Here is a 14,419-nt window from a genome sequence, read left to right on the forward strand (position 1 = left end):
GGAAAGTTTAGCTTATTTCAGATTGCTTAATTTAAAGGTATACAACCTACCGAGATCGGTGGCGATAATCGTAAACGTATAGAAACCCTTCATCGTATTCTGGATTTGAGTCGCCAGTGATAGCTGACCATTTTCTCTGCCCATATTGAACGGCATCGGAGAGGTCGGTAGATTATTACCATGCGCTTCCAGTGAAGCTGCGTCGATACTATAAGTTACAACATCATCCTCATCCGGATCGTCGGCAATCGCTGTGAACAAGATTTTCCCGCTATAGTCGTTCGTGGTAATACCGGCCGAGTATGCGTGCAAGCGGAACTTCGGTGGATTGTCATTGACGTCATTTACTTTGATTCGCACGATCAGGGCCGCCGTTGAGTCTGCCGGAGTCGGCGTCGATGGTCCGTTGATATTGTTGCTCGCAATGACTCGGATTTCGTGCGAAGCAATCTCTTCACGGTCCAGTTCCCGGTTTAGGCGAAGCTCACGAGTTTCTTTATTTAACTGGAACAGATTACTGGATGTTCCGTAAGAATCTGGAGAAAAAAAAATCGAAATGGAAGATGTTTTCTGAAAGATTCGACAGGCTTACAGTCGATGAAGTAGAATACATTCTTGTGATCCTCCGGTGGAAGTTCGGCATTCTTCGGATCGACGGCTGCCGGGATGATTCGAATTTCCTGCAGGCCTAGTTCGTTTTCTGAAAGAGTTCCAATTAAAATGGTTTTATTATCTTCTTGAAATTTGATTGAATTGAAATTTGATTTGATCTTGAAATTATTAAAAATATCTACGTTTTTTGGCACACAATATAAAAATTTGTTATTCTTGTTATTTGTTATTATTGTTATTTAACATTTTAGTGTGTTGGTTATTATGCGTGATCAATGAAGAAAAATTTTGATGGACGGATTTAAAAACGGTACGACGAATTCAAGAAATAAAGTCAGTTACGTATAAAATGGTTATCATATTCGCTTTTCAGTTAAAATAAAGTGCACGGATCGGAAGGTAAGTGTGTTTGAGTCGAATCAGTACAAGAACTTTTGGATTATTCGTTGAAATCTATCCTAGAAATGATGAAAATTGATGAGACTTTCAGGAATTAGTGCTAAACCCCCAATGGATATATATTTTTTGCGGTCCACTTTCTGCTTCTTTATCCTGGTGCCACTTACCTGTAAAATCCGTGTCGAAAACAGTTATTTCGAATGCCGGTTCACCAGTCATATCGACGAAAACTATTACCACCTTGACCGGTTCGGCCAATAGGTTTCCGCCATCAATGGCGGTAACAGTCACCTGTAGGGACAAAGAGAAACATAATTAAACAGAAATCGCTTAAGCTTCGCTGGGTCAGGCTCACCGGTAAACTACCCAAAAACTTTTCGTACATTTTGTTGAAAACTTATGCTTATGCAAATTCTATAGTAATTGGTCGTGGATTGAGAGCATAGTTGTATGATAAAATCTACAGAGACTATAGACGGAGATTAAAATTTACGCGTTTTGAGTGCCTTGACGCCTTTGTAGTCTATAGTTTCTGTAGGTATATAAAACTTGTTACGAACTTCGGGAAACTGATGAACCTAGTTGAATTGTTTGTGTATAACTGGATTGTTTATTTTAATGTCGTCTACTACATCGGACTATGTCTTTGTTTACTATACTATACTGAGTAATCAACATCACCGGAGACCCGACAAGCGACAAACGGCTACAGATGGCTGGCGTTAACACGAAAGGCAAGCGCGGGCAGCACGGATGGCAACGACTAACTAGAGTGACAGCTACTTGTCAAACCTTCTCTGCATAGGAGACAGCGAATCGATGCCGATAACTTGCGTGCCTGTTGCCATTCATGCTAAATGTGAAGGACACCCTACTGGCACGTCATATTTGCGATGAACGTGCTTTGGCTTTGATGTTATTTGTAACAAATGCGCCTTTTAAGGGCCACAAAAAATCAAATAAAGTTTAATTAGAATTTTTATCAAATGTGAGTAGTTCCACGCCAAACTTTACAAACGTGTTTGATAGGAGGAAATATGTACCTTCCGCAGGTTTTAGCGCCATTTTGATTCAAGACTCATTTTTAAAAAGGGCGTATTTATTTTCATGTGTATTACCCAACAAATACTGAAGCTGAATTAAAATGCTCTGATTATTTAGCCATAGCTGAATAGGCATCGAATAAAATTTATGTAAACGAAATTGGAGAACTCATATAATCTATTTCGTTTGAGGCAGAAAAAAACACTTGTTAAGCAATTATTTCGCCCTTTATATAACTTCTGTGCGCCTTGTTTCCAGCTTTGCGCAAATTGGTTATTTAAAATCACGCAAAAGCCTCTATTAAGCTCCATTGTAGCTTCGAAAGCAGCTATCAGAAAGCCCGAAGCTTGATAAAATCGGTGACCGGACGAGAGCCATAAATACGATAGCCATACGGACGGTTGCCATACGTACGAATACCATATAGACGAATGCCATAATGTACGTTTGCCATAATCCATATATTCCATATAATCAACGTTTCCTAGATGATTCAGGGCGAGCCGGCCGCAGACAACGGCGAGTATTCGCCGGTGACCCCCCGTCGGAAGTGTTAGCCACTGCGGGGGGGGGTAGCCCTCCGCAGAAATCTCATCTGTGTAGGTCTATTCGTTTTCCTAGGTTTACCGTCCTCTAGTTAGTTTTCCCTAGTCCTCGCATCGAGATACTCTTTATAAAATGAAAAGCGGCAAAGCCGATTTTTTTAAACTGAATCAATAGGCCTCTTGCGACTTGGTCGCGCTGATCCTTTAAGCTTTGCACTGGTCGAAGTGTAGTTCTGGGCCTCCATACCAAAAATATGAATTATGGCAAACGTACATTATGGCTCCCGTCCATTATGGCAAACATACATTATGGCCTTCGTCTGTATGGCAATCGTACGTATGGCAACCGTCCGTATGACAAACGTATATATGGCTGATGGGGTGTCGTCCACAGGTTGAAAAAATTCAGCTATAAACGTGTTTGATCAGCCAGAAATTGTTACCTGGGTAGCTGCTTTCAAAGCTGCAATGGAGCTTAATAGAGGCTTTTGCGTGTTTTTAGATAACGAACGAGAACGAGAAATAGTTTTGCAATGCTTTTTCAGTCGCTTAATTAACGTCTCATCAACCTTTATGCAGCCAAAAAATAATCTATCTTTAAATTAAGAAAAATAAAAAGCGTCATATTTATTTTGCTATGGCGTCGTATGCTATATTTTAAATTTCGAATAACTTGAATTCGTAAATGCAAGCTAATTAAAAATGCATGTCGTCATCTTCTGGGAATTGAACCGCCATTTTCTCAAATTAAAAACTTTCCAAGCATTTAAAATATTAATTCTACTATTTATATTTATTCGTGACAGATACGTATTTCGCCTACGACTTGCAGCCTTCATCAGTGTCTGCTTTCGAAAAATTCTGAACACTGGATCGCATTAAACCAACTCGTAAACAGCAAGAGCAATTGCTGTTTACGAGTTGGTTTAAGGCGATCCAAGCTGCATAAAGTAAGCACCAGTAAGCACTGAAATGATGTTTGACCAAGCGCTGCCCTACTAGTACAGTTGTTATAAAGCAGTTTTGGCAACTGATTTAGTACCAATTTTAGTCGTAAATAAGTTTCTTCAACTAAAAGTGACAAAAGTGTGCTGGTTGGGTGTTTAAGCTACCTTAAGTTTTTTCAAACCAGCTTTCATCCAAAGCTGATAAACAAGCTTAATAGCGGATTTTTCTGCTAAACAATCCGCTTCTAAACAGCCATAAACATCAAACCGTTTAATGGTTGCTTAAAGGTGTTAAAGTGGCTTTATATACCAGTAGAGGCTTTTACTTGGCTCACAGCTTTCAAACTACTTTAAAGCTGCTTACGGGTGTTAAAATGGCTTTACAAACTAATACCAAACTTTAATTCGGTTCACAGCACACATACTGTCAGATCATAGAATTTCGCAATTCGACTGGCAGCAAAAATATATGTCAGTTATCGACATTATCGACTGCTTCAAGTGTAAAGATATTTTCACTGTCTGTTCTGCAGATGTAGATGGGGCGGATCATACGGATACGGTGAGTGCTTATGGATCAGAAGATGGCGGTTCAATTGCCGAAAGATGACGACATGCATTTTAATTAGCTTGCATTTACGAATTCAAGTTATTCGAAATTTAAAATATAGCATACGACGCCATAGCGAAATAAATATGACGCTTTCCATTTTATTTAATTTAAAAATAGTTTATTTTTTGGCTGCATAAAGGTTGATGAGACGCTGATTAAGCGACTGAAAAAGCATTGCAAAACTATTTCTCGCTCTAAAAATAGAATTGACAGCATTGCGCAAATTGGTTATTTAAAAACACGCAAAAGCCTCCATTAAGCTCCATTGCAGCTTTGAAAGCAGCTACCCAAGTAACAATTTCAGGCTGATCAAACGTTTTTAGCTGAATTTATTCAACCTGTGGCTGAACTATGGTTTAGTTTTAGAAATAAAAACGTCTTTCAGCTCTTAAACATCTAAGTCTAAGCTTCGGGCTTGCTAATAGCTGCTTTGAAGCTGTAATGTAGCTTAATAGAAGCTTTTGTGCGTTTTTAAATAACCAATTTTCGCAAAGCTAGAAACAAGCCGCACAGAGGCTATATAACTGCTTAACAAGTGTTTTTTCTGCGTCAAACAAAATAACTTGTATAAGTTCTCCAATTTCGGTTGAATAAGTATTGTAGAATTGTTTACATAAATCTTATTCCATGCATATTCAGCTATGGCTGAATAATTATGGCTGCTAAAATGTTTAACCAGCGCATAAATGTTTCTTGGGTATGTTTGAAAGATTGTATCTCGAAAACTATCGATTTTACAACAATTGTCTAAGCAAAAGTTGTAGAAAATTTCTTTTTTTTTTATTATATTTACTTTAACCAGCTTGAGTCATTCGTGACTTCTGCGGGGTTGGGATTTGAACGCGGGTCATCCGCGTGATAGACGTGAATGCTAACCACTACGCCGGGACTGACCGCTTGTAGAAAATAGATTTTTGAACATGAAAAAAAATGCACTGAAAAAAATATTTTACCAATTTTTCATAAATTTGAAAATAAAACTTAAAATCAAGATATTCAAAATATACCATTTTTGAACATCTCTAATTTTTTTTTGGAAAAAATAGAAGTAATTTCTAACCTTTTAAAAGTTGTTCTGAGATGGAGCAACTTTTATGGACGGACTTCGTATAACAACGACTTTCATGATTTTTTTCTAACTTGGGATTTTACATTACTTGAAATTGTAATGAATTTGTAATACAAATAATAATTCTTTATGTCATTTACAACAAAATTGGTCATAATAATTATTTTTCTATTTGCAGCCGTTTTCGAAATATTCAGAGAAAAAGTTAGATTTATATTAATTTTTTATGTTAAACACGTCTTTTCCATATGTTACTCCAATTGCTCCATAGTTTCTATAAAATTTCTAATAACTACAGTTAATTTCCTACAGCTTATCCGAAAGCACCTTATTGATTCAACCTTTCGATTTTGAGTTGTGGTGTGGGTATTTAAAAAGCTCTATTCGAAAAAACTGGACACACTGATTAGTTAGTAACTTTTTACCAAGTAAGTAAACATAACAGAAGTTTTCACTAAAAATAGTTGAAAGTATGTTGTTTATGTCGGTGAATTTTACCAAAATAGATTAAGAGATTAGGGTGATATCTTTGGAACAAGGGAAAGTACGCAAAAAACTTCGGTACGCACCGAACACCATCCATCGTGGCCTGAATCAGTCTTGTCAGCTTCCCGGGAAGGCCGTTACTGTCCATAATTTTCCATAGCTCTTCACGGTCGATAGTATCGTAGGCGGCCTTAAAATCTATGGATAGGTGGTGCGTAGGGACTTGGTATTCACGACACTTTTGGAGAATATGGCGCAGCACAAAAATTTGGCCCGTTGTCGTTCGCCCGTTTACAAAACCGGTTTGATAACATCCCACGAATCTACTTTCTAGCGGAGATAGAAGGTTAAAGATGATCTGAGAAAGCACTTTATAGGCGGCGTTGAGAATGGTGATCGCTCGATAGTTTTCACAGCCCAACTTGGTGCCCTTCTTTTATATTGTGCATAGCCCTCCTTCCACTCCTCCGGTAGCTGAGACTCCTCCGGTAGCTGTTCTGTTGCCCTGATCCTGATTATCAGCCGGTGCAGACAGGTAGCCAACCTATCCGGGTCCAGCTTGATAAGCTCCGCTGCGTGCCACCCTTGCCAGCTGCCTTGTTGTTCTTGAGGTGTTTGATGGCTTCGACCACTTCACCTATTGTGTGGCTCGGCACAACATCATTATCCGCCGTACTGATGTAGTCATTCTCCCTGCTGTCTTGATATTCCATCTCCGCGCCACTCAGGTGCTCATTGTAGTGCTGCTTCCACCTTTCGATCACCTCATGTTCATCCGTTAAGATCTCGACATGGTTCGGCTCGTGGCACGAAGCCTTTGCGTTGCGATACGTTCAGTATGTTGTAGAACTAACGCGTTTCCTGAGAATGATACAACTGTTCCATGTTCTCGCACTCTATTTGTTCCAGGCAGTGTTGCGAATCGAGCGAGAAGTCAACCATGCCTACTCACACACGAAAGAGTATGAGAAACGTGGCATTCAATGCTTACACCGCACACGCAGTTATAAAAGAAACATCCGGCGGTGCTGTGTGCAGACATTCTGCTACTCACACACTCAGCTTATTCCCGAGGCAAAAATTCGTGGGAAATCTGCTGCCCATGAGGCTGGTGGCGCACTGGAATACAAGTTTTGTATTGCTTTTTCTTTATCTAACCCATCCACTCATTGACTTCGCAGCCTCCAAAAATATGGTCATACGAAGTACCTTCCTCCGGCACAGCCTCCCATATCGGTACACCTAGAGATCACCACAACATACGGACTCGCAAATCAAATCAAATCTCTGAAGCAGCCAGACGTCGCCGCTAACTACGCGCATTCACTGGAAACTGCGCTGCCGGAAGAGAACGAGCTGGACGAAGCCCCTCTCGGTGGTTGTTGGAACACTGTCAGCAGTGTAGCGGAGAGCTCCTTCGGGCACGTGGCTCGGAATCAGCGGAGCGATTGGTTTGACGATGTATGTAGGAGGGTGACCGATGAGGAGAACGCTGCGCGGGCGGCCAAGATGCGCAGTGCCACATGTCAGAACGTGGAAAGACAAAAATAGAAGAAGATGCAGCGAACCCAAATCTTTCGGGAGAAAAAGCGCTACCTGGAAGAGCAGGAATATGCAGAGTTGGAGCGGCTGCATCGTTCTCAGGAAACGCGAAAGTTCTACCAGAAACTGAACGGATCCCGCAAACATAGATGCCAGACTCACAGATTTTTTCACAAGCATAAATTTGGGACCCACCAATTATGTCAGTTCCTGTGAGTTCTGGTTCTACCAATGTATCTGATAATTAAAGTGCTTCATAAACTATGTATATTACAGAAAAAAATACACTAGAAAAATTAAATATCGGAGAAAATGATAGGGTCCCAAATTTATGCGCGTGAAAAAATCTGTGAAAATGGCATCTATGCCCGCAAAGACTTTGTGCCGCGAGCCGAAACTTGTCGGGATAAGAATGCACTATGGTTCAGAAAACCAAATTAGATGGAAAAAATTGTTTACTCAGTAGTCGTTGATTTTAGACTAATTACGTCTTAGCAACAAAATCTTGATTTAGGATGCCGCTTTTTTGGCATGAGCTATTTTAGGGTGACCCTTAAATTAACCAAGATCCAGAAATTATCTTCAAAACGAAACAAGATAGAGCGATATTTACTTCGGCAATTTTATAGCTTGAAATATTTTGAGTAATATTGCAGAAGATGAAATCCTTCTATCTCAAACCGTTTCCATATAAGGGCGATTTTCCTGAGTCAAGTTAGGGTGACCCTGCTCTTTTGCGATTTTTCTCCGTAACTTTTTTATTTTGCATTTCTCGCAAAATAGTTCTTCAGATGACTTTTGAGGCTCAATAAGACGCAACTTTTGGTGAAAAAAGAAATTGGCTATCTACTTTACTTCTATACTTATATTGATTTTTATGATAAAAATAGGCCGTTTTCAAATGTTAGTATCTCAGAAAGGTGCAAGCAGAATGAAAATCGGTTGATTGCGGTTGATCATTATTTTTTGTGCATAATATCAAAAAATTGGAGAGTGGACTTTTGTCTATGTCTTTGAATATGTGTGGTTTTAACATATTTAAGTATATAAAAGTAAACGAGTTGCGCCATAACTCCGGAAGGCCTTGACTGTTCTTGATTAAACTTAGCGTATATGTTTCTAGAAATAAGTAAATCAGCACAGGGGGTTGACAAAAGCGGGGTGGCCGCTGAAAAGGGGAGGGGGAGGTACAAATAAGAAAAGTGGCTGCGATCATCTTGCATTAAGGAGCGAACCAGCCACGGGCTGAAAACCTCTCAAATATAGAATAATAATAATAATATCTTGCATTTGGTCTGTTAGAAGTTGTACAAGTGGCTGGGAGATAAGAAGAAGAGCGTGTGAAAAGATGGGAGGGTCACAACTACGGAAGTAGAACAATATAAGGAAGGCTTTATTTCTCTTTCATTATCCTCGGAGAGACGTACAAGTTGTTGTAGACAAAAGGGTGTAGTCTAAAATCAACGACTACTGAGTAAACATTTTTTCCACCTAATTTGGCTTCTGGACCACAGTGGAATGGCAGCATTCTGAGAAACGATCGTGAGGTGACCGATAGGTGGAAGCAACACTTCGACGAACACCTGAATGACGTCCAGGTGGAGAACCATGGCGGCGGGGAAAGCGATTTCGACGGTGCATCAAACGGGGAAGAGGTGCCAGCCCCAACGATAGGCGAAGTTTAGGAGGCCATCATGCAGCTAAAGAACTACAAGTCAGCTGGAAAAGATGGCATCGGAGCGGAGCTTATTAAAATGGGACCAGAAAAGCTGATCGTTTGTATGCACCGGCTAATTGTTAGAATTTGGGATACGGAACAGCTACCGGAGGAGTCGAAAGACGGGGTTATCTGCCCGATCTATAAAAAGGGCACCGACTATCATCAATTGCGAACAGATTTGTGGGAACTTATCAAGCCGGCTTCGCCGAAGGTTGGTCTACAACAGATCAAATATTTGCACTGCGGCAGAGTACCAACGCACCATTTGTTATTTGATTTCAAAGCCGCATATGATACCATCGACCGGAAAGAGCTATGGAAAATCATGGACGATAACAGCTTCCCCAGGGGGCTCATCAAACTGATTAAATCTACGAGGGATGATACACAGTGCTGTGTTCGGATTGCGGGTGGATTGCCAAGTCCATTCGAATCACACAGAGGGCTTCGTCAAGGCGATGGTCTTTCATTCCTGCTATTCAACATAGCGCTACAAAGTGTTATGAACCGAGCGGATGTCAACACGCGGGGCACGATCTTCAATAAATCTAGTCTATTCGTCTGCTTTGCCGATGACATGGATATTATCGGCAGAACATCTGTGGCGGTGGCTGAACAGTACACCAGGCTAAAGCGCGATGCAGAATAGATTGGGTTAAAGGTAAATACGTCTAAAACCATGAACTCGCACAGCTCTATGGCGAACCCAGTATCAAAAACGTGGCTAAAGCTGGACGGATACGATGGACAGGGCAAAAAGTCATGGAGTTACATGGAGAAGCTTTGTTCAACAGGCTTTGTCTTAGGATGGCAAGCCACCTAAGTAAGTAAGTAAGTATAGTCACACTATCTGCTAAGAGTAAAATCGTACGAATAAGCTACTTTTAAGGTAACTGAAAACAACGTTGTAATAAACACCGAGCAATTGTTGCAACTTTTATGAATCTATTGGTATGCAAATCATTAAAATTCGATCAGAATTGGTTGAGCTATTAGCGTCGCAAAACGTTCTATTTTCGTAACGTTGGCCAGAATATAAATTTTGGATTACCATTCTCCCTTGCGGTACGACGTAGTTCTCGTATAAAGAAAACTTTACTAAATGGATTGTGCTGAATAGTAAATGGAACCACTGAATAGTGGTGGTTGATGCCAATCTACACTACACACTCTCCCACTAGACTGCTAAGTGCTTATCAAACCATTCGTAAAAATTACCTCACCTGATAGGGTTTTGCTTCGACTGCTTCAGCATTCAGCAGCTCCAGTTGAGCGTGATGCTGGTCCAGAGTGTTCAGCGCAAAGAACAGGTGGTCCTGGCTGTTGACTGCAAGAGGGAAAAATGCATCAGAATGAAGATAAATCAATTTGACGTTCGGGCATGCCAGGTATGACTCGGCCCCGATTCGATTCTTACGGTTCGTGCTCTGCAGTGAAAAAGTCACCACTCCATAGTCCCCGCCGTCCGTGTCCGTAGCGGAGAAATTCGGAATTGTCTCTCCTTGCACGTTCACCAGTGGTCGTCCATTCGCCAGAGACTCGAATCTGCAACGGGTTGGAAGCAAATCAATTGAAACAAGACCAATATGTCTGCCATTGTTACTTACTTCAGTCGAATCCTTTCTTCGTTGGTAGGATAGTTAATCACTGGTGCCATGTAGTTGACCGGATCTACTCGTATCGTGTAGGTCGCACTGCTACACAAGCTAGGACTGTTTTCCACTACCGTGTACTCATCACCCCGGTCGCAGGCCTACGAAATAATAGGAAAAATATAATTCAAATCCCGTCACAATCCCACGAGTTAAGGATGAGCAAAAACTGTTCACGTACCTCAATCCCAATCTCCCACCTGCCGTAGAAACCCTTCAGATTCCGTCCGACGGCGAGCCGAGCCACGTATTCGTCTGTCTGCTGCAGTGTGAACAGACTTTCGACAACTTCCTGGTTTGCAGCTGCCTCAACGGAATTGTCACCGGCTGCGTTTAGGTACGACGATAGTGTAGATAACGTTGATTAAAAGAGATTTAAATATCATTGCGTGAGATTTCAGCTGCATGGAAATGGAAGGACATTCCCGCACGGGGCGTTCATTTAATTTTGATTTACAAATGCATAAGACAGATGCAAGTGGGTAGGTATGTGCACTAGTATAGAAACTAGCTTTCATTTTTTGCTGACTTTACGTTTCCCTACACATATGCTGTCAGTTTTCCGAACAAGCAGGATACAAAAGAATTTGTACATCCTCAATGGTTGGATTTCACGAGCGAAAACGGTAAATCATTTAATTTTGATATTTCACGTTGATGGAAAGAAAAGGTGACGAGAAACGAACTGTTCGATTAGCTTTTTAGATGCAAAATTGATGTAATGATTACAGAAAACTTACAGTAAACAGTTTATATGATCACACTCAGTTGTTTGTAAGACTTTCAAAATTTCAGCCATTTAAACCAACTATTGAAAGATGGGATTTCACTTCTACGGGATTTTCCCAACTCCGCGAATCAGATTTAATTCGTAAGCCTGACAGCGGAATGGAAAAACAATGCAGGTGCAGTTTGAAAACCACAATCACGTAGATACGAGGAATTTAAGCTACAGTTTAGCAGGAAAGACAAGTTTAATACAGTTTTGATTTCAATTGTCGATTCAGTAGAGGTGCTTGTGGATGGGAGATGAAAACAATTCACAAATAAAAATTCCATCGTAATTAAACAGGGCAGAACATTTAGTTATATTGCAAAACTTGCACCTAATGATATCATTGCTCGAAAAATAGTTGCTTTTTGTTCTCTGGATATGTTAAAAACCAACGTTAAAACTAAATGGAACCAAATCAATTGACGATTGCGTGAAATTCTCCCACTATTTTGTATTATTGTCATATTTGAAGCCAACTGATATCGTGAAAAATAGTCTAGTAATCAATTACCTAATGGAATTATACTGCATCCAAAACTAATACAATTTAATATGAGTAAAACCGGCCCAATTAACCAAATTGCCAGATACAACAATAAATAATCAGGGCAGCATACGATACAGTCGAGCGCAAATAGTTGATCCAGTGAGCGGGCATCAAAACTCCTGGTTGGACCTGGAACGATCTTCAGCAAGAGTAGCCAACTCTTAGCCTTCGCTGACGACCTGGACATCATTACTAGAAACCTTGGGATGGCGCAGGCAAGCAACACCAGACTAAAAAAAAAACGGAGGCTAGGTGGATTGGGTTACAAATCAATACGTCGAAAACCATATATATGGTAGACGCTCCAGAGAAAACAAGTTTTCCCTCCCACCAGTGACTATTGACGGCAAAGAACTGGAAGCGGTTGATGAGTTCGTATATTTGCGATCTCTGGTCACCGCCGCAAATAATACGAGTAAAGATATTCAACGACGCATTTAAGCAGGAAGTCGAGCCTACTTTGCCCTCCACATGGCACTTCGATCACGGAGCATACGGCGCCGTACAAAGCTGATGATGTACCAACCCCTAATCAGACCGGTTGTTCTCTACGGACTTGAGACTGCCACTTTGCTTACGGATGACATACGTACACTAGCCGTATTTGAGCGAAACTTGTTGTGGACTGTTTTTGGCGGAGTACAAACGGAAAGCGGAGAGTGGCGTAGGTATATGAACCACGAGCTGCAGGCACTACTTGGCCATGTCGCGTCGCAAGAATGTGGACAACTGTGCAGTGAAATCCGTTCGCTTCAAGAGCTCCACCGGTACCCGGAATAGAGGGGCCCAAAGTGCTAGATGGCTTAACCGAGCTGAAGCCGACTTGCGTGTGTCGAGGCGCTCAACGAATTAGCGACGAGTAGCCCAGGACCGAGTACACTGGAAAGGAATTCTTGATATGGCAAGAACCACTCCGGCTCTACGCTGTTAGAAGTAAGTAAGTAGGGGGAAAGTTTCCGACCCGTACCGGACACCTATTGATTCTGACATATATAAAATCAACACTTAGCGTTACTGCAGTTTTTATTACCTGGAAAAGTAATTTGGAAAACTTTTTTCCAATAAAAATAGGTTACACGGACTTGCATCACTAATGAACCATTTTAGAAACTAAATGAGAGATCGTTAAAAATCACAACTTAAAATTTGTGTCTCCCAGTACCGGACACTTAATATAAATCAATTCAAATAGTTCTGAAAAGTACGTGTCAAAATGTTTAAAAACTCTTATTGTTTGCATACTTGTTGACTAAAGATGTTTGAGAAATTGCTTTGCATAAAAGTCAATGATGTTTTACACACTACATCGAAGCCCTTCTGTTTTCTTCAAAGAATTGATCAATAATTTGTTTTTTTTTTTCATATTTAAGATAACCGGTTCGGTTTAAGTGCTGTTTTCTTTCTTCGCAATCCCTTTTTTACAAAATCTTAATTTTATTCAAAAATTTGACTGGACCAAGCAAAGCATTTTGCTGTTCGGTATTGTGGGACGGCTCGGTGTCCGGTACTGGGTTACGGGAATCACTGAGTACAATGTATATTTTTAACGAATTCAATTACTTTATGGAAAAATTAGGTATGGAGCTTGGAAACTATTTAACGAAAGATATTTTATACATGAAAAACGAAATTTTATACGACCGAATAATACTGTAACGCTGATCCGAAAATTAGCCGAAGCATAACAATTCGATCGGCGGTAGATAAAAATAAATCTCACATATTTTTTTGAAACGATGATTCTACAATTGATGAAGGGACGGTAAGGGAAAGTAATGAAGAAGAATTTTTTTCCGGGAATGAAGGGGAAGGGTGGAAAGGAAGGGGGGGGGTAATAGGTAGCTATGCTTAACAAGTTGTCTAAAAATGCAGGTGTTGTGGGTTCAAATCCGGTTATAATCTCTGATTACAGCTTGGTTCGACCCATGCACCTTCCAGCATTGGACAAAAGATAGGAGTCACAGCGACAACTTGTTAAGCATAGCTACCTATTACCCCCCTCCCCTTCCTTTCCACCCTTCCCCTTCATTCCCGGAAAAAAATTCTTCTTCATTACTTTCCCTTACCGTCCCTTCATCAATTGTAGAGTCATCGTTTCAAAAAAATATTAATATATGTCTGACCTCATTTCAAGGTCATGACTAAAGTCACGAGTTTGGTCAATAAATCTCACATGTTAATTTTTTGTCCTTTTTATTGATTTTATCATATTAGCTACTAAGATGCACCATTCGAACTATAAAAATCAGAAATATCCGGTATTAGGAGCTGTCCGGCGCTGGGGGACTTCCCCCTAACAATAAATAATAATGTAATGATGTTGGGTATGGAATGGAGAAGGCAAGTGACGAGCGTCCAATAGAGCTCTAGCCATCTCAAGCCCCTACCTAGCGCCTCCACGTGGCCATACCTGGTAATGCTCTATTGAGTTGCCAATCTAGGAGGTGCGATGCTGGGTGGTTCCCGAC

At 40.6% G+C, this 14,419-nt stretch overlaps 1 protein-coding gene across 1 annotated transcript in view; it reads right to left on the bottom strand.

Annotated features, from left to right (window-relative positions):
• LOC128745468 (cadherin-23-like) overlaps positions 1-14,419 on the bottom strand; it is a 30,255-nt gene that overhangs the window by 1,100 nt on the left and 14,736 nt on the right. Inside the window, exons 10-16 of the mRNA XM_053842543.1 lie at positions 10,811-10,956; positions 10,585-10,730; positions 10,384-10,522; positions 10,201-10,299; positions 1,179-1,302; positions 593-700; positions 51-536 (exon numbers count right to left, since the gene is read on the bottom strand). Of these exons, the coding sequence (XP_053698518.1) occupies positions 51-536; positions 593-700; positions 1,179-1,302; positions 10,201-10,299; positions 10,384-10,522; positions 10,585-10,730; positions 10,811-10,956 (1,248 nt within the window). The remainder of the gene's footprint in view (positions 1-50; positions 537-592; positions 701-1,178; positions 1,303-10,200; positions 10,300-10,383; positions 10,523-10,584; positions 10,731-10,810; positions 10,957-14,419) is intronic.

The sequence above is a fragment of the Sabethes cyaneus genome, chromosome 1 (assembly GCF_943734655.1).
Source record: "Sabethes cyaneus chromosome 1, idSabCyanKW18_F2, whole genome shotgun sequence".
Taxonomy (NCBI): Eukaryota; Metazoa; Arthropoda; class Insecta; order Diptera; family Culicidae; genus Sabethes; species Sabethes cyaneus.